Below are 18,396 nucleotides of genomic sequence, written 5' to 3' on the forward strand. Positions count from 1 at the left end.
TTGAAGGGGGCGAGGGAATGGCACTGCGGTCCGCAGGCTCTGAGCGCAGGCAGGGCGCTCCCCTGGAGCGAAGGGAGGCCTGTTTGTGGGTACCAGCGCCCGGCTCTTCATTTTGATAGCGAGGGCAGGGCAACCTTTACGTGGCAGAGCAGATCCTTCTCCAGCTCTCGCCTCAATGAATACCCTCTCTCTGCTCATCCGGGGCGCCTTTTACATCAGCTCTGGGCCCTCACAGCTCCTTTAATAACACAGTTTGTATTTTCACGGTAGCATCTGGCCGAAGTCTAGCGCCCCGTCGGGGAGGCCCAGGGAGCGCGCTCACCGCGGGGTCACCAGGCCGGCACGGTGGCGCTCAGATGCGAGGCTAATCACAGGAAGAACTATCTGGAGCCACCATTCGCACCGCTAAACCTCCCCCTCTCCAACCGGGAAGTCTTTCCTGGGCTTCCCAGACGCCGAATCCCTCCCACACCACGCGCGGAGCTGCACCCCCGGGGTCCGGGGTGCCAGCCGGTCCGCACCCGCAGGCTCCGCCCCCCGCTCTTCCCCCGGGTTCGTCCCCGCCGCTCTACGCATGCGCCTGCGCCTGCGCCCGCGCCCCTCCATCTCTCCCCTCCCCCTCCGTTCGACCCGCCGCTCTGCGCCTGCGCCTCTCCGCTCTTTCCCCTCCCCGCCCCCCGTTCTCCCCACCGCTCCACGCCTGCGCCTGCGCCTGCGCTCTTGGGGTCGAGGCTGGGGCGTCCCCCCACCCCCACCAGAAGCCTCCACTCTTTTCCCTCGGGATGGAGCGAAGTTTGGGCCCTAGGGTCCTACCATTCTTATTAGTCTTTAATAATACTTGATATTAAAGGACGAAACAATACGGGCTTGTCTTTGGCATAGAGTTAGTTCATGTTCTGTTTGGATTTACCCCTTATCCGACATAGTGGTACAGCCCCGGGCTAGCCCCGCGTACCGCCCCCGAGCCCCGGGGCGCCCAAGGCGGAATGACGTCTTCTGTTTTGTCGTCATCACGTTGCTCCGGGGGTGGGTCCAGCGCCCAGTGCGCGCCGGCCCGACGCGCCGCCTCGCCTGCGCCGTTGCTAAGAGACCTTGGATGTCTGGCCGCGGGATGCTGGGCGGCGCGGGGTGAAGATGGTGGTCACTGGGCCTCAGGTAAGAGGGGCTTCGACTGTGATGAGCCGGCCGGGTCGTCGGGGCGGCCTGGGAGCTGGCGAGGCGCTCGCAGGCCTGTTCCTTGGGCCTCCGGGCCAGTCTTGTGGAAAAGCAAGGTCCGCCGGGGTAAACTGGGGCCGCCGGTACAGGCCCGGATCCCGAGCCTCACACTGGGTTCAAAGCCGCCTGCGACTGGGCGGAGTTTTAGTCATGAAAGAACATTGGACCAGGAATCCTAACATCTTAGTCTCATCCCCTTTTCCTAGGAATCCTGCTCCTTGGAATTTGTCCTACAGCAAAAATAACGGCAAAAGCAAAAGTATGTAAATTCCAGCGTGTCTGTGATGGCAAAAGCATTGAAAAGATGCCCATAAAGGCGGTGGTTGAGTTTATTATGGCACAACCACGCAATAGGGCGTGCAACCACTGACCTGACCATGAGGACTTTTCTTTCAGGAAACTGGGAAAGGCTGGATACAGTATTGTATGTGAACACTGGGAAGACAAGCGTATGCATGGATGGTTGGAACGTGAAAAGATGGTGGTGTTGTGAACATTAACTTTTTTTATTTTTTTTTTAAGCTGACAAAGTGATTTTCAAGTTCAGCTGGAATAAAAAAAAATATATGAGATTAGGCAGAAAATTCTAATAAGTAAGGGTAATAAAGAGGATTAGCTCTGCAGCACCACCAGATAGTATAACATATTATAAAGCTGTAATAATTAAAATAGTATGGAACTTATAATGCAGATAGAATGTAATGGAATTCAGGGACGCCTGAGTGGCTCAGTGGTTGAGCGGCTGCCTTTGGCTCAGGTCATGATCCTGGGGCCTGGGATCGAGTCCCACATCTGGCTCCCTGCAGGGAGCACGCTTCTCTCTCTGCCTCTCTCTCTGTGTCTCTCATGAATACATAAATAAAATATTTTTTTTAAAAAGAGAATGTAATGTAATTCAGAATAGATCCAAATACAAATGCTTATAAGGATTTTTTTTTTATGTAGTCAAGGTGGTATTACACATCATCATCGACAAGGTGGTTTGGTGTCAGGCAGGTTTTGTTAGTAATTAAAAAACAAAAAAACAATAACGAAACCCATTTTGATCACCAAAACAAATTCCAAATAGGTCAAAATTTAAATCTTAAAAACTAACATAACAAAGTACTAGAAGAAAGCATTGTTGTATGTATTTGTAATTTAGCACAGGAAAAACTCTTGTAAATATGTCATGCAATCCAGAAGCCAGGAAGGAAAAGATTAATACTTTTGGCTCTGTAAAATTTAAAACCTGTATGTCCTGCAAAATTCCACCAAACCAAAGCCAAAAAGCTACTTGAAGTTAAGTGTAAAGACAAGTTCATTTATGAAAGTATTTAATGATCAGTTAGAAAAATATTCAACCCAATGGAAAAACTAACAGAACATGAGCAAGAAAATCAGAGGAAATAAAAGTGGCCAATATGCATAGTGAAAGATGGCCATCTTAGTGATTTGAAAGTGCAAATTAAAACAGTGAGGGCCTGGATTTTTTTTTTTTTTTTTTTGGTGCCTATTTTATTAGTAAAGATGAAAAGGATTGGAAATAGGATTATATGGAAACAAATGCATTAGTGTTATGACTAATGTTATGGAAGTAAAAAATACAATTTTTGGAGGGCAATTTGAAAATAATTTACTTAGCCATTCATCAGGTAGGAATTTATTCTACAAATATGGAAGGTGCAGAAAAACATCATGCTTAAGAATGATGTTTGTAGCATTGTTTTCCTAACAAAAATTTTGAGGAAAAAAATGCTCATCTATACAACTGGTTAAATTATGGTACATCCGTAAATGCAATATTGTGCAGCACTTTTTAAAAACGTGGTAGAGGGATCCCTGGGTGGCGCAGCGGTTTAGCGCCTGCCTTTGGCCCAGGGCGCGATCCTGGAGACCTGGGATCGAATCCTCCGTCGGGCTCCTGGTGCATGGAGCCTGCTTCTCCCTCTGCCTGTGTCTCTGACTCTCTCTCTCTCTCTCTCTCTGTGCGACTATCCTAAATAAATAAAAAATTAAAAACGTGGTAGATGCATATGTTCTGACATGGAAAGATAGAAGGTTAAGTGAAAAAAATTTATTGCAGAATAGTGCATATGATAGGATCCTATATCATAAAAAATTTTTAAGTTAACATATGTATAAAAAATCTAGAAGACTATATACCCCACACTTAATAGTAGTTAGCAGTGAGAAATCAAGTGGGAAGCATGGTCTAAGGGCATAAAGGTTGGGTGATGGCCAGGTAGGGTTGTGAGAACAGGCTGGTGGGAAGGCCCGGACAAGAAATGAGCCAAAAGCCAGAGTTGGCCTTATGTTTCTATAGCTGTGATCATGCATTTCATTCTCAACCTTTGAGAATCGTAGGGTTTTCATAGCTAGGTTGCAGCTGTATGCCCTCTCTTGATAAATTAGAAGAGTATTTATTCCATTTAGGGTCTTTTGTAATATTTTTTATTTTTATTTTTTTTTTATGCTTTCTTTTCCCCATAAGGTAACCATGGAGAAAGAGCTTCGGAGCACCATTCTTTTCAATGCATACAAGAAAGAAGTATTCACCACCAACAATGGCTATAAATCCATGCAGAAAAGACTTCGGAGTAATTGGAAGATTCAGAGGTGACCATGTATTTGTTTTCCTTTCTGAATAATGATAATAATAACCTGCTGGTAATATTGGAAAGTCTTTATTTTCTTATATAAGTGATTATTAGGTAGGAGGAGTTCAATTTAAAGATTGTTCAAAAATGACTCAATGATTATAAAAACATCTCTTTTGAAAATTGGCAATTAGCATATTAAGTTGTCTCTCACATAATAAATCAAAAAAGTATCCTAATTATACATATATAGCTTTTTAAAATTTTTATTTTATTTTTTATTTTTTTTTTAAAGACTTATTTATTTATTTATTCAGAGAGAGCGAGAGAGAGGCAGAGACGCAGGCAGAGGGAGAAGCAGGTTCCATGCAGGAAGCCCGATGTGGGACTCGATCCCAGATCTCCAGGATCACACACCGGGCTTCAGGCGGCGCTAAACTGCTGGGCCACCGGGGCTGCCCTATAGCTTTTTTTAAAATAAGATTTTGTTTATTTGAGAGAGAGAGCATGAACAGGGGGAAGGGGAAGAAGGAGAAGGAGAAGCAGGCTCCCCTGGGCTCGATCTCAGGACCCTGAGATCATGACCCCGCTGAAGGCAGAGGCTTAACTGACTGAGTACCCCGGCGCCCTCATAAGCAACTTTCTAAGAGGTTAGAGTCTTTCTCCCTATTTTAACCTGGTCAGTACTTCAGTTTAGGGACAGGAAAGATGAGAATACCTCTGTCTTTGTGTGTGTAACTGGTTTTTCTCAATGGGTAAGGATATGTAATCATACCAGCTAATTGGCAGAGCTGATTGAATTAGTATTTGGAGGACTCTATACTCTTGGATGGTTTAATTTGGTCATCTTGGCCTATAGGAAGTATTTGAGCAGAGGATGATCTAGGATAAGCCAATAGAGGGGATTCTCACTTTGGGAGAGAGGCTGCACCAGGTACCTCTAAATCTCTTCATTTCTGGGTCTCTGTGGCCTATGGATCCATATAGTCTAGAGACTAAAATAATTCATAAATTGGCTTTAATTATGGATCTAACTTTTAAAATCATATTTCTAGCTTAAAAGATGAAATCACATCTGAAAAGCTAATTGGAGTGAAACTGTGGATTACAGCTGGGCCAAGGGAAAAATTTACTGCAGCTGAGGTAAGAAATATCGAAAAAGAAGAAATGTAGTAAGATGGTTAGATGTGTGGGCTCTGAAATTCTGGATTTAAAATCCTCTTTACCGGGCAGCCCCGGTGGCGCAGCGGTTTAGCGCCGCCTGCAGCCTAGGGCATGATCCTGGAGACCTGGGATCGAGTCCCACATCGGGCTCCCTGCATGGAGCCTGCTTCTCCCTCTGCCTGTGTCTCTGCCTTCTTTCTCTCTCTCTCTCTCTCTGTATCTCTATGAATAAATAAATAAATTATTAAAAAAATAAATAAAATCCTCTTTACCATATACTGTGTTGCCTTTAGGTAATCACTTTCATCTCATTCTTCATCATAGAGTTGTTGAGATCATTAACTAAGATAATGCGTATAAAGTGCCAGACACATAGTTGAGGCTAATTAAATACTAGCCATACTTATTTGCCATATTTTTGCTTTGAAAACAGGAAAGTTCCTTTTAAAATGAAGCTGTTTTTAATTCTGTTTCATAGAATAGACAAAAAATGACAAATATAAGACTCAGACACAAGTATTGGCAGAGATGTAGAGAAATTGAAACCCATGTGCACTATGGGCCGAAGGGTAAAATGGTGCAGCCATTATATAAAACAGAATGGCATTCCTTAAAAAAATTTAAAGTAGAATTAACATAATGATCCAATAATCCCACTTCTAGATATAGATCCAAAAGAATTGAAAGCAGAATCTCAAAGCGATATTTGTACATTGATGTATATAGCAGCATTATTCACAATAGTCAAAAGGTAGAAACAACCCAAGTCTACCAAACAGGTGAGTGGATAAATAAAATGTGGTAGATACATACAGTAAATGATTATGCAGCCTTAAAAAGGTAGGCAGTTCTGATATATGCTACAAGATGGGTGAATATTGACATTAATCCTAAATGAAAGAAACCAGTGACAGAAAGGCCAATAATATATGATTCCATTTATATGATGTACCTAGAATAGTCAAATTCATATAAAGTTAGAATTGTGGTTGCCAGGAGGTAGGGCGAGGAAGGAAATAGGGAGTTGTTTAATAGATATCGAGCTTCAGTTTTGCAAGATGAAAAGTTCTGGAGATGGATGGTGGTGATGGTTGCACAATAATGAGATTGTACTTAACTACTGAATTGTCTACTTAAAAATGGTTAAGTTGGTAAATGTTATGTGTACTTTACTACAACTAAACAGAAACCCCAAAAGACAGCAAGAGCCTTTCTAGTAGAGACTTGCAAGTGCTTTGGTTTTCAGGAAGGGATGTGGGGAGTAGGGAGGTCAGGCAGGGTGGGACCAGTGTGGTCCTTAGATGGGGGCAGTCCTGGGTCTTCTGCTCTGACTTGGGGTGGGGACACAAGGAAGATGTCTACAGGGAAGCATTTCTATTATTTTTTGTTGTGTTGTCCTGACTGCAAGGCCACCTCCTCTGAGAAGAGCATCAAAAGAGACACAACTGATTAGATTAATTGAGAGAAGGAGCAGGAATTCCTATTAAGAACATGGAGGTGGCAAGCTGCCCTCACCCAATGAAAGCCTGAGGGAAATGGACACACAGTAGGCAGTGACCTGCAAAAGAATACTATATTCTTTGTTGGTTTTTAGCCTCACACTCCAGTAGTATCTCCCCTGCTACCTCCCTTCTCTGCCTAGTGAAGACAGAGAGAGGTGACCCGATCTTTGCTGAGAAGCAAGCAGCCTCAGGAAAGCCAGGGCATCTGGAAGGAGGGTTAGAAACTGGTGCCTGGTCCTTTTCCCAAGAGGGAATGGGCGCTGGTCAACCTAACTTCAGGCTCTTAGGGATGGAAGGCAATGTCTTCCAAAAGATAGAATCCCTTGACAGGCATATTTATCCTAATAAAATGTTCTCCCACCATACCATACCCTGGCACCATGCCTTCTCTTTAGAAGTGGAGTGAGGTAGGAGAGAAAGGCAGAAAAACTTTTAACTTCTAAAAACCATCATTCCCTTGTGTTTTTATTCCACGAAGCTGATCCAAATGATCACCAGAGGTCTTCCTCCAGGCAGAGATCACTCCTTCCTGGGCACTGTTGCTGGCTTCTTAGGATCATTAAAGGGGTTAGTTCACCCCACACAGACTATATGAACCCTCTTTGATGTTGTCCTCCAGAAACTTCTATGACAAGACATCATATGTGTGATATTAGATTTGAGAATCAGGGGCACCTGGGTGGCTCAGTTGGTTAAGCATCTGCCTTTGGCTCAGGTCATGATCCCAGGGTCCTGGGACTGAGTCCCATGTCGGGCTCCCTGCTTGGCGGGGAGTCTGCTTCTTTCTTTCCTTCTGTCCCTCCTTTCCACTCGTGCTCTCTCTTAACTAACTAAAAAAAATTTTTTTTGAAGATTTAAAAAATTTTTTAAATTTATTTATTCATGAGAGACACAGAGAGAGAGGCAGAGACACAGGCAGAGGGAGAAGCAGGCTCCATGCAGGGAGCCCGATGTGGGACTCCGTCCCAGGACCCTGGGATCGCAACCTGAGCCAAAGGCAGATGCTCAACCACTGAGTCACTCAGGTACCCCAATAAATAAAATCTTAAAAAAAAAAAAAAGATGTGCGAATCAAGCTAGAAGTTAGACTGAATTTAGTTTTACTTTGTTCCCACCTCAGTTACGTTGGCTTACACATTTGCTTGATGATGGTATTCACTTACCACCAGTTAGCCCAGACCATACTTCCTAACCCTGTCAGATCAACACCTATATTATTTTTTTTAAAGAGTTAATTTATTTAGCTTATGTGTGAGAGAGTGCAAGTAGAGGGAGAGGGAGAGAATCTTAAACAGACTCCTTGCTGAGCACAGAGCCCAATGTGGGGCTGGCTCAATCCCATGACCCCGAGATCATGACCTGAGCTGAAACCAAGAGCCAGGTGCCTAATTGACTGAGCCATGCAGGCACGACTATATTATAAATGTACCTTTATTCTGAACTGAAAAGCCTGGGTATTATAACCCACCACCATTAAAAAAAGTGTCTTAACTGTAATGTAAAAAAGGAAAGGGACAATGACTTATAAAAGAATATGTGTATTTCACATTGTCATTGTTTGGGCATATAAACACTAGAAGAATGTGTATTTCCATTTGTTAATGCTTGAGCATAGATACATACACTAACTAGTGCACTTCTTTATATTTGACCTTTCGAAAAAAGGCTAAAAATAGGTATGTAGGCTCTTCATGAATGAGACAGTCTTGTGCAGAGTCCAAGATCCGTGAAGTTCTATCTCATTTGGGAGCAGGCCCCCTTGGTGATGTTAGTTGTTATACTATGTTTTCCACATTTAGGGGCTGGAGGAGAGAAGAATAGGGAGTGTGCCAGAGCAAGAGGCTTTGCTGTTAGCATTGCTGGTCAGGCCAGTGGTTTCCAAAGTGAGATGTATATAGTGAATCACTGAGGTGCCAGAAGGAAATTTTATTTTTCGTATCTTTATTATCCTTCAAAATTCTCCTTTTGGGGAAGATATTTTATAATTATATAAATATACATACTTTATTTACATATCAGAGTGTGTGTTCCCATACTTTTCTGATGAGATGCTTGAGGGAAGTTGAAAGACTATTGAAAGACTTGGTCTAGACCACTCAGCCCAAGTTTTCTCAGGCTGGGTCAACGAGACCAGTTGGGAGATTTTTTCCCCTCCCCAGCTTTGTGAAAGTGAGACAGCTTCCCAGGAAATAAGCAGATAACCTGCATTTCTCACTGTGCATTGATCAGTCAATGACTGGAACAGAACTCCTCCCTGGGAGTAGTTTGCTATGCCTTCATCCTGATGTCCTTGGCTGGCAGTGAAGGGAAGATGTGGTCTGGAGCAATCGTTTTCAGTCAGAGCTGATTTTGTCTCCGCTAGGTTGAGACTGGGACTGCTGCTCAATGATCTGTGAGCTTCCTTTAGCTAGTGTTTCCAGTTTTGGTTTGCTTTCCAGATAGACAATGTGGAAAATGTCAGTTCAGTTTGAGTATTTTGGAACTTTATGCTTAAAGACAAGGTTGGAAATCTACGTTGAGAGTAACTTTTATATTATCTTATATACATTTATATTTACGTGTCTTATAGATTTGTGTATTTTTCAGCTAGTTAAGGACTTTCAAGTATATTCATATATTGTTTTTTTTCCTTTATGTAGTTTGAAGTCCTGAAGAAATACCTTGATGGAGGCGGTGATATCCTTGTGATGCTAGGAGAGGGTGGGGAATCCAGATTTGACACCAATATTAACTTTCTCCTAGAAGAATATGGAATCATGGTTAATAATGGTAATTATTATTATTATTTTAATAGAGGCAGTTGTTTCCTATTTATTATTCGTATTGTAGCTCCCTGGTCCTAATAGTACAATGGAAAGAGCCCTGGGCTGAATGGTCCAGCATTCTGACCTCAGTGGTAGTCTGAGCTTTCTGGGGCTAGGCTTTTTCCATGTATAAAATGGGTGGAATTGGAATAGAATCCCAGGGTTCCTTGTGGGTCAAAGTTTATATGTGTTTATAATATCAGACTTACTTCTAATCTAATATGCAACTTCCTCCCTTTCCCTTAAAGATGCTGTGGTTAGAAATGTATATTATAAGTATTTCCATCCTAAAGAAGCTCTAGTTTCCAACGGAGTCCTGAATAGGTAAGCATGTTGAAAGCAGAAATGTTTTATAAATGATTCCTTTTATAAATGATTCCCTTCTTCCTTTCTTGCTCTTTTGTTTTATTTTACTATGTTAAAATTTATTTATTATAATACTTCTCATTCTTCAAATTACATTCCTTCTATCTTTTGAAATCTTATTCCACATTCATCTTTTTTGTCAGAATGCAGTTGCAAGTGTAGAAAACCCTGTTCTCTCTATGGGAATAAATAATAATGAGACTATTGATTCACGTAATTGAAAAGCCCAGATATAGGGCAGGCTTTGAGTGTGGATTGACTGAAAATTCATGGCTCCAGTTCCATTGCTCTGTAGTTCTCTTGGCCTTGCTCTCCCGTTTTAGCAGGTCCCAAATTTATATCTGCATGCCTCACTATCTAGGACAAGAGAGCCTTGCTTGATCTCACCATTCCCAGCAGGAGTAGTCCTGAGATTTGCTGTTTGGCTGGCCTAGGCCACATGCCCATCCTGAACTGGTCCCTATGGCAGAGGACATAGTATGCCCTGATGGTATAGCTAGCTAGGTCATAGTCTCTACCCCTGGAACCTGGAGTGAAGTCAATTTTTTCTGTTTCACTAGATCTTAAAAGATAAATTAGGGCTTTGGGAAGTAGTAAATGAATACATGAGAGGAGCAACATCAGGTGTCCTCTGTGAGCTTTTCCTTATATTCAGAATTTTTCATTTCACACTTGAATTGTGTATGCCAGGCACACTGCTGGATCTGATGATACAGAGTCTAAAACATAGGACTAGAATGTGGTTCTAGTCTAGAATGTGGTCTAGAGGGACGCTGGGGTGGCTGAGTGGTTAAGCATCTGTCTGCCTTTGGCTCAGAGTGTGGTCCTGGGGTACTGGGATTGAGGGTCCCTGCCCCCCCCCCCCATCGGGCTCTCTGCAGGGGGCTTGCTTTTCCCTCTGCCTATGTCTCTGCCTTTCTGTGTGTTTCTTATGAGTAAATTGATAAAATCTTAAAAAAAAAATAGAATATGGTCTAGTATATTGATCCTTCCCTCAGGACTCAAAGAACTGATCCTCATATTAAATGTTAACTATTGGGCAGCCCGCGTGGCTCAGTGGTTTAGCGCCACCTTCAGCCCAGGGTGTGGTCCTGGAGACCTGGGATTGAGTCCCATGTCAGGCTCCCTGCATGGAGCCTGTTTCTCCCTCTGCCTGTGTCTCTGCCTCTCTGTGTGTGTCTCTTATAAATTAATAAATAAAAAATCTTTAAAAAATAAAAACAAAACAAAATGTTAACTATTGCAAGCTATACAAAGAGGTATAGGTGTGTAGGTGTACCTTTGTTTAAATTTTAAGAATTATATTTTGAACAAATCTGCAAAATCCTTGCAGTTCATATTTACTATTAATATTGGAGTGTGAAATTCCTAAAATTTTTTGGTTTACTGTTTAAATTTTTTCCTTCAAGGGAAATTAGCCGAGCTGCAGGGAAGGCTGTGCCTGGAATCATTGATGAGGAGAGCAATGGAAACAACGCTCAGTAAGTGTGTTTTCCGAGACTACCTAAAGATGATGTATTTGTCATTTTGAAGAGTTTTCTTTTTCAAAGTGAAAAGTTTTCATTTCTGATTATAAAAGTCATTCTCACCAAAAAAAAAAAAAAAAAATTGGAACAGTTCAAAAGGAAGAAAATAGAAGTTCTCCACTGTAAATGCATGCTCTTCCCCCCCCATAATTATTCTTAACAGTATTTAGATTTCTAGATTTTTTTTATATAAAAATATAGGCACCATATCCTTTTAAATGACTAAATTGGAATTCTCCTAATTTATCTAACCAGTCTCCTATTGTTGAACATTTGGGTCATTTATGATATTTTGCTTTAGTAGTTAAACCTAACATTTATTGAGCACATACCGTATCACAGGCGTGTGTGTGTGTGTGTGTGTGTGTGTGTGTGTGTGTGAGAGAGAGAGAGAGAGAGAGAGAGGCATTTTTACCTCACTTAATCATTGCCGTAACACACCAAGGTTATAGATAAGATAACAAGTTTAATTGCCCAAGCTCACTTGACTAATAAGTGTCAGAACTTAGTTTCAAACCTAGGCAGTCTGATCTGTGGCCTGTATTGTTATTCTGCTCCATATTATTATAATAGTTTTATACTTGTTACTATAAATAAAGCACATAGTGAATGTCTTCGTGCAATTTTTGTGCATTTATGCTAATATTTTAGTAAGGCTAGATTCTTTTTCTTTTTTAAAAGATTTTATTTATTTATTCATGAGAGACACATACACACACACAGAGGCAGAGACACAGGCAGAGGAAGAAGCAAGCCCCACACAGGGAGCCCGATATGGGACTTGATCCCGGGTCCCCAGGATCACGCCCTGGGCTGAAGGCGGCGCTAAACCTCTAAGCCACCGGGGCTGCCTGGTTCTTTTTTTTTTTTTTAAAGATTTAATTAGGGCAGCCCAAGTGGCCCAGCGGTTTAGTGCCACCTTCAGCTCAGATTGTGATCCTGGAGACCTGGGAGCAGTCCCATGTCAGGCTCCCTACAGGGAGCCTGCTTCTCCCTCTGCCTGTGTCTCTGGAGTGTCTCTCTCTGTCTCTCTTTCTCTCTGTGTGTGTCTCATGAATGAATAAATAAAATCTTTAAAAAGAAAGAAAGGAAGGAAGGAAAGAAAAAAAGAAAGAAAAAGAAAGAAAAGAAAGAAAAGAAAGGAAAGAAAGGAAGAAAGAAAGAAAAGAAAGATTTAATTATTTATTCATGAGAGACACAGAAAGAGAGGCAGAGACATAGGTAGAGGGAGAAGCAAGCTCCATGCAGGGAGCCCAATGTAGGACTCAATCCCGGGACTCCAGGATCCCACCCTGAGCCGAAGGCAGACGCTCAACGCTCAACCACTGAGCCACCCAGGGGTCCCTAGTAAGGCTAGATTCTTAGCATTAGAATCTCTGGGTCAAACGTTTGTTTTCCAATTGTCGCATTGCCAAATGTGGTATATTGCTAAATTGCCCTCCAGGTAGTTTGTAGCACTTACTGTCCCTATGAACTTGCTCCCTTTTCTTCTCTTCTCTTGTCAGCAGGGAGTATTCTAGTGAAAATGTTATCTTTTAATTTGTATTTATTCGATTATTAAATGGGATGGCCTTTATTTTTTATTTTTATTTTTTTAAAGATTTATTTATTTATGATAGAGAGAGAGAGAGAGAGGCAGAGACACAGGAGGAGGGAGAGGCAGGCTCCATGCTGGGAGCCCAACGTGGGACTCGATCCCGGGACTCCAGGATGGTGCCCTGGGCCAAAGGCAGGCGCTAAACCGCTGAGCCACCCAGGGATCCCCTGGGATGGCCTTTAAAGTCTATTGGCTGATTGTATTTCTTCTGTGAATATTGTGTTCACTATTTTTTGCCCATTTTTCTATTAATGGTTTCTCTTTTATTTATTTATAAGACCTACATGTGTTGTAAATATTTTTTCTGGTTTATTTTTCTCTTTTGAGCTATTTCACCTCATAGGAGTTGAACATTATAATACATTAAAGCATATTATAAAAGTGTAATAATGAAAATAATGTGGTACTAATGCAGAAATAGTGAGAAATAAGTAGATTAGAATCAGACTCAACATATATGAAAGATGAAGATTGTTTATAGTAAAAGTGACTTCAAATTATTAGAGAATGGATGGCATAATTGTGACTAACCATTTCAAAAAACATTTTCATTTCATAGCACACTCCTAAAATATATTTCAGATGGATTAAAATTTTAAATGTTAGGGGATCCTTGGGTGGCGCAGCGGTTTAGCGCCTGCCTTTGGCCCAGGGCGCGATCCTGGAGACCCGGGATCGAATCCCACATCGGGCTCCCGGTGCATGGAGCCTGCTTCACCCTCTGCCTGTGTCTCTGCCTCTCTCTCTCTCTCTCTGTGACTATCATAAAAAAAAAAAAAAAAAAAAAAAAAAAAAAAAATTTAAATGTTAAAAAACTGAAACCATAAAAGTACTAAAAAATAGGTGAATATTTTATAATCCTTAGAGTAGGGAAGATTTTTCTTAGGATGAAATCAAGGAAAGTCATAAAGGGGAAAAACGTGTAGCAACATACATCATAGAGTTAAACATTTTTGACATTCAAGAATCATAATCTTATTTATTTATTTATTTATTTATTTATTTATTTATTTATTTATTTATTTAAAATAGGCTCCATGCCCAGTGTGCAGCCCAGTTTAACTCTTTTTTTAAATAAAGTTTTTAATTTTAATTCCGGTATAATTAACATATAGTGTCATATTAGTTTCAGGTGTACAATATAGTGATTTAGCACTTCTTTGCAATCCTCGGTGTGCTTCCTGATAAGTGTCCTCTTTAATCCCCATCATCTGTTTCACCCATCCTCCCACCACTTATAATCTAATTCTTAAGTCTTGTGTCAGCTTATCCAGTTGGTGTAGGTAAAAGAACTGTAGACTTGGAGGTAGAAGTTTTTATTTTCATGTCTTACTTGGCAGGGTGGCCCAGGCAAGATACTCTTAGCTCCTGTTTTGATGTCTGTGTAATGAAGACAAAATGAATCTTACATAGTTGTTGGGAAACTCCAGTGAGGCCATACTTATAAAAGTGCTTTGCAGGCTACATGACATAGTACCTTACCTGCTTTTGTGTTATTACGTCCTTGGTAATTGTGGTGAAAGGCAAATAGCTGGTTGATTGTTTCCTGGGTCATCCTGGAAGCAGCAGTTTCTGGGTGAGCCTTGAGACATGGAGAATTAGTCCTGCTTTGTGTTTTGAAAAATCTTGACCTGTTGAAGTCTGAGGTTCTCATTTATCCCATTTTCTCTCATGTCTCTTTTCTGTCTCACTCAGCTGTAGCCACACTGACTTTGTTTCAGTTCCTTAAATATGCTAAGCTCATTGCCACCTTAGGGCCCATACATATGTGTTCCCCATCCCAGGAATACACTTCCCCAGCTATTCACCCCGCCCCCCACCTTACTCATTTACATGTGGTTTGGAAAAATCTGCCGTATGCTTAAAGACTTATCAAAATGTCAGTCTGGGGATCCCTGGGTGGCGCAGAGGTTTAGCGACTGCCTTTGGCCCAGGGTGCGATCCTGGAGACCCAGGATCGAATCCCATGTCGGGCTCCCGGTGCATGGAGCCTGCTTCTCCCTCTGCCTGTGTCTCTGCCTCTCTCTCTCTCTCTCTCTCTCTCTATGTGACTATCATAAATAAATAAAAATTAAAAAAAAAAATGTCAGTCTGATTGGGACTCCTGGGTGGCTCAGTGGTTGAGCGTCTGCCTTCAGCTCAGGGCCTGATCCCGGGATCTGGGATCTAATCCAGCATTGGGATTTCTGCAGGGAGCTTGCTTCTCCCTCTGCCTGTCTCTTTCTCCCTCTCTCTCTCTCTCTCTCTCTCTGTCTCATGAGTAAATAAATCTTTAAAAAATATCAATCTGATTGATTTCTTAGTTATAATAAAAGAAATAGAGGAGTGTAAATAATAGCTGACAGTTTTCATCATATGACTCAAGTGTCCATTCTCCCTCCTTGAGGATCATCTCCTTGGAGTGCATTCGGGGAAAGTGTGGGGCCCTGACATCCATGTAACTATTTCTCCCACATCATGTTTCTTCCTCCGTGGCAGCTGCTTATTTCTTTCTGCTTCTGGCCTGGGACCATGGCCTCTAGTCCCCTTTCCTGGGCTCTTGCTGGGGCAGGGCAGAAGGCAGAAGAGGGAGAATAGAGAACGTGGGGCAGGTGCCATTTCTCACCCACTATATGGCACAGAAGTCAGAGAAGTAGGTTAGACTTGACGGAAGTGAGGGGGAAACTAACTCTGGAAGAAAATCATTTTAAACTTAGGAGAAAAAGAACTTTCTTATGTTCTAAGAGAAAGGAAAATTCACATTGTCTTTAGGGAGCTCTTCATGAGTGCTTCCTCCCCCTACTAGTTTCTAACTTTTTGCTTTGTTATAAGATCCCTGTTTCTCTCCATTCAGAGAACACTTCTTTCAGTTACCTTTGCAGAGCTCCATCTTCTTTGAATAAAACCTTAGCCCCTCCAGCAGAGCTTGGCCACACCCCAGGGTCTGCACCCCACCCTTACGCCTCCATCCCACACCCTTTTTAGGAGTCTATTGCTAAGTGTTTGTTAGGACAGAGTGGGGAAGGAGGCCAAGGCAGGCGTATATAGAAGTGTCCCATGTCAGGGTTCTATTTGTTTTTTGTTTTTTACACTGAGGCAGAGACACAGGCAGAGGGAGAAGGCTTCCTGCCGGGAGCCCAATGTGGGACTTGATCTCAGGATCCCAGGGTCACAACCTGATGCTCGACCACTGAGCCACCTGGGTGCCCCAGGGCTCTATTCACATAAGTACTCAACGGGTAATGTGGCCTTTTAATGACAGCCATTCATATCTGGACATGATACCATTCAGCTTTGGAAGGAAGAGGAAAATGTTTACCTGGAAGACATTGTCATACAGAGCAGGCTCATTTATAGCTCTAGTTCATCTCTTAGATGAGGGCCCCTCTTCTTCTTCCTCCTCTAAGGGCTTTCTTCAGTTCTTCCAATTACAATCATTTACACATATAAGTTGTTAATTTGCATTCAGATTTTTTAAATACTTTATTGAACTAGTAGCTAGAGTTATACCAAATTTTGAGTCAACAAAGCTTAGAGAAATTTTGTGGATTTTATTTTTTGTGTTTACGATGAGATACCACCTCACACCTGTCATAATGGCTAAAATTAACACACAGGAAACAACAGATGGTGGTGAGGATGCAGAGAAAGGAGAACCTTTTTATGCTATTAGTGAGAATGCAAACTGGTACAGCCATTCTGAAAAAACAGTATGGAGTTTCCTCAAAAAGTTAAAAATAGAACTACTTTATGACCCAGCAGTTGCACTACCAGGTATTTATCCAAAGAATATAAAAGTGACTGATTCAAAGAGGTGCTGGTTTCATGACACTCAGTGTGGCAGTCTGTTGTTTATAGCAGCATTATCAGCAATAACCAAACTATGGAGAGAGCCCAAATGCGGTCCATTGACCAATAAATGGATAAAGTTGTGGTATATATATATGTGCAATGGAATATTGCTTGCCATCAGAAAGAGTGAAATCTTGCTATTTGCTGTTGATATGGATGGAGCTAGAGTGTTTTATGTTAATAAGTCTTTGAAAGAATGCCAAATACTGTATGATTTCACTTATATGTAGAATATAGGAAACAAAACAGATGAACATATGGGAAGATGAAAAAGAGAGGGAGGCAAACCATAAGAGACTCTTAATGGTAAAGAACAAACTAAGGGGTAATAGAAGGAGGTGGGTGGGGCATGGGCCTTAAGGAAGGCCTTGTTATGGTGAGCACTGGGTATTGTAAGTGCTGAGTCACTAAATTCTACTCCTAAAACCAATATTACACTGTATGTTAACTAACCAAAATTTAAATAAAATTTTGAAAAAAAAAAAAGGAGTAAAAGACATCCTCATCACCAGAGATAGGGACTTTGAATTTGAGAAAGCTATAGAAATAAACCTTGCTACGTTTTTTTACGTAATACTGTTTTACGAAATACTGTTTTAAAATCTCAGCCCAGATTCCACTTAGAATTCCTTATTAACTAAAGCTCCCAAATACCGGTTTTCTTTATCCTGTCAATTCCTCACACATTTATTGTCTCAGTATAAAAGGTATAAAAACCTGCCTGCCTTGGTCATTTCTTTGGGTCTCAATTTCATTATTGAGCCTCTTTGTGTATGTAATAAAATTTGGATTTTTACTCCTGACCAAAACCCCCCCCAAAAATTGTGTTTGATCTTGAATTGTTCAAGAAGCACTGAAATTATCTTTAAAATTTTTTTATTCATTTTTTAAAAATTTGAATGTTTCTTTAATTTCTTACAGGGCTCTCACCTTTGTCTATCCTTTTGGTGCCACATTGAGTGTCATGAAACCAGCAGTGGCTGTTCTGTCCACAGGCTCTGTCTGTTTCCCGCTTAACAGACCCATTCTGGCTTTCTATCACTCAAAGGTACAGCCTTTTTTAGATGTGGGTGGATACATTATTTTTATTATTGAAATAATAAAAACTGTTTCCAGAGGGGTTTCATATGTTTTCTCGCTGGTCTTTACAACAGCCTTGTGAGGTAGTATTTTAATTAACTATGCTTTATTTATAAGGAAACAGCAAATTGTCCAGTAATCAATGGACTTAAGACCTAAACCTAGCTCTTATCATTCTAAATCCAAATCTATTCCATGGTAGCATGAGGCTACCTATATTATAACTGTCTATGAGTACAGACTCTCACCCTTAGAGTAAGAGAATCCATTCAGGGAAAGGGTGAGTTAACACACTATACCAAAATGCACAGAATTGTGCTGCTGTTAATTTAGTTTGTCCCAGAGCAACATATCAGAAGACTAGTTGTTCAGTTCTCATCCCAGAGACCCCACAAAATGTGGGAGCAGGTGGTCCTGGAGGACATAGCCCCCTCTCATCGTGACCCTACTTATCCACTGCCAAATGTGGGACTTGAGCTCATGATCCTGAGATTAAGACCTGAGATCAAGAGTTGGATGCTCAACTGAGTGAGCCACCCAGGTACCCCATCCACTGCTTTTTAATTCATGTTTTGCTCAATTCACCTTCATTTGTCTACCAGGACTTAAAATTCATCAGCTGACCTCTCATTTTTTTCTAGTTCTCACATCTATTTTTCTTTGTGGGATTTAGGTATTACTTTTTCTTCCCATATTTAAAAGCTCTGACATTGTTTTATTAGGAAGTAGATA

At 41.4% G+C, this 18,396-nt stretch overlaps 1 protein-coding gene and 1 long non-coding RNA gene across 5 annotated transcripts in view; one reads left to right on the forward strand and one right to left on the reverse strand.

Moving 5' to 3' along the window:
- Positions 1 to 1,002: 1,002 nt before the first annotated feature.
- IFT52 (intraflagellar transport 52) overlaps positions 1,003 to 18,396 on the forward strand; it is a 39,070-nt gene continuing 21,676 nt past the window's right edge. The window contains exons 1-7 of one of the 4 annotated variants that reach the window (XM_038572367.1): positions 1,003 to 1,155; positions 3,689 to 3,813; positions 4,850 to 4,937; positions 9,100 to 9,229; positions 9,513 to 9,588; positions 11,040 to 11,111; positions 17,506 to 17,632. In XM_038572367.1, coding sequence (XP_038428295.1) covers positions 1,135 to 1,155; positions 3,689 to 3,813; positions 4,850 to 4,937; positions 9,100 to 9,229; positions 9,513 to 9,588; positions 11,040 to 11,111; positions 17,506 to 17,632 — 639 coding nt within the window. In that variant the 5' untranslated portion in view covers positions 1,003 to 1,134. Of the gene's footprint in view, positions 1,156 to 1,421; positions 1,475 to 3,688; positions 3,814 to 4,849; positions 4,938 to 9,099; positions 9,230 to 9,512; positions 9,589 to 11,039; positions 11,112 to 17,505; positions 17,633 to 18,396 lie in introns of those variants that run through there. The other 3 variants (XM_038572366.1, XM_038572368.1, XM_038572369.1) reach the window with 3 other exon arrangements.
- Positions 13,792 to 16,155, reverse strand: LOC111092244. The gene is made up of 3 exons (XR_005377902.1): positions 16,052 to 16,155; positions 14,236 to 14,335; positions 13,792 to 14,133 (listed from the first exon to the last, which is right to left on the reverse strand). It is a non-coding gene; the product is annotated as an uncharacterized LOC111092244 (long non-coding RNA).

This window comes from Canis lupus, chromosome 24, assembly GCF_011100685.1.
Source record: "Canis lupus familiaris isolate Mischka breed German Shepherd chromosome 24, alternate assembly UU_Cfam_GSD_1.0, whole genome shotgun sequence".
NCBI lineage: Eukaryota > Metazoa > Chordata > Mammalia > Carnivora > Canidae > Canis > Canis lupus.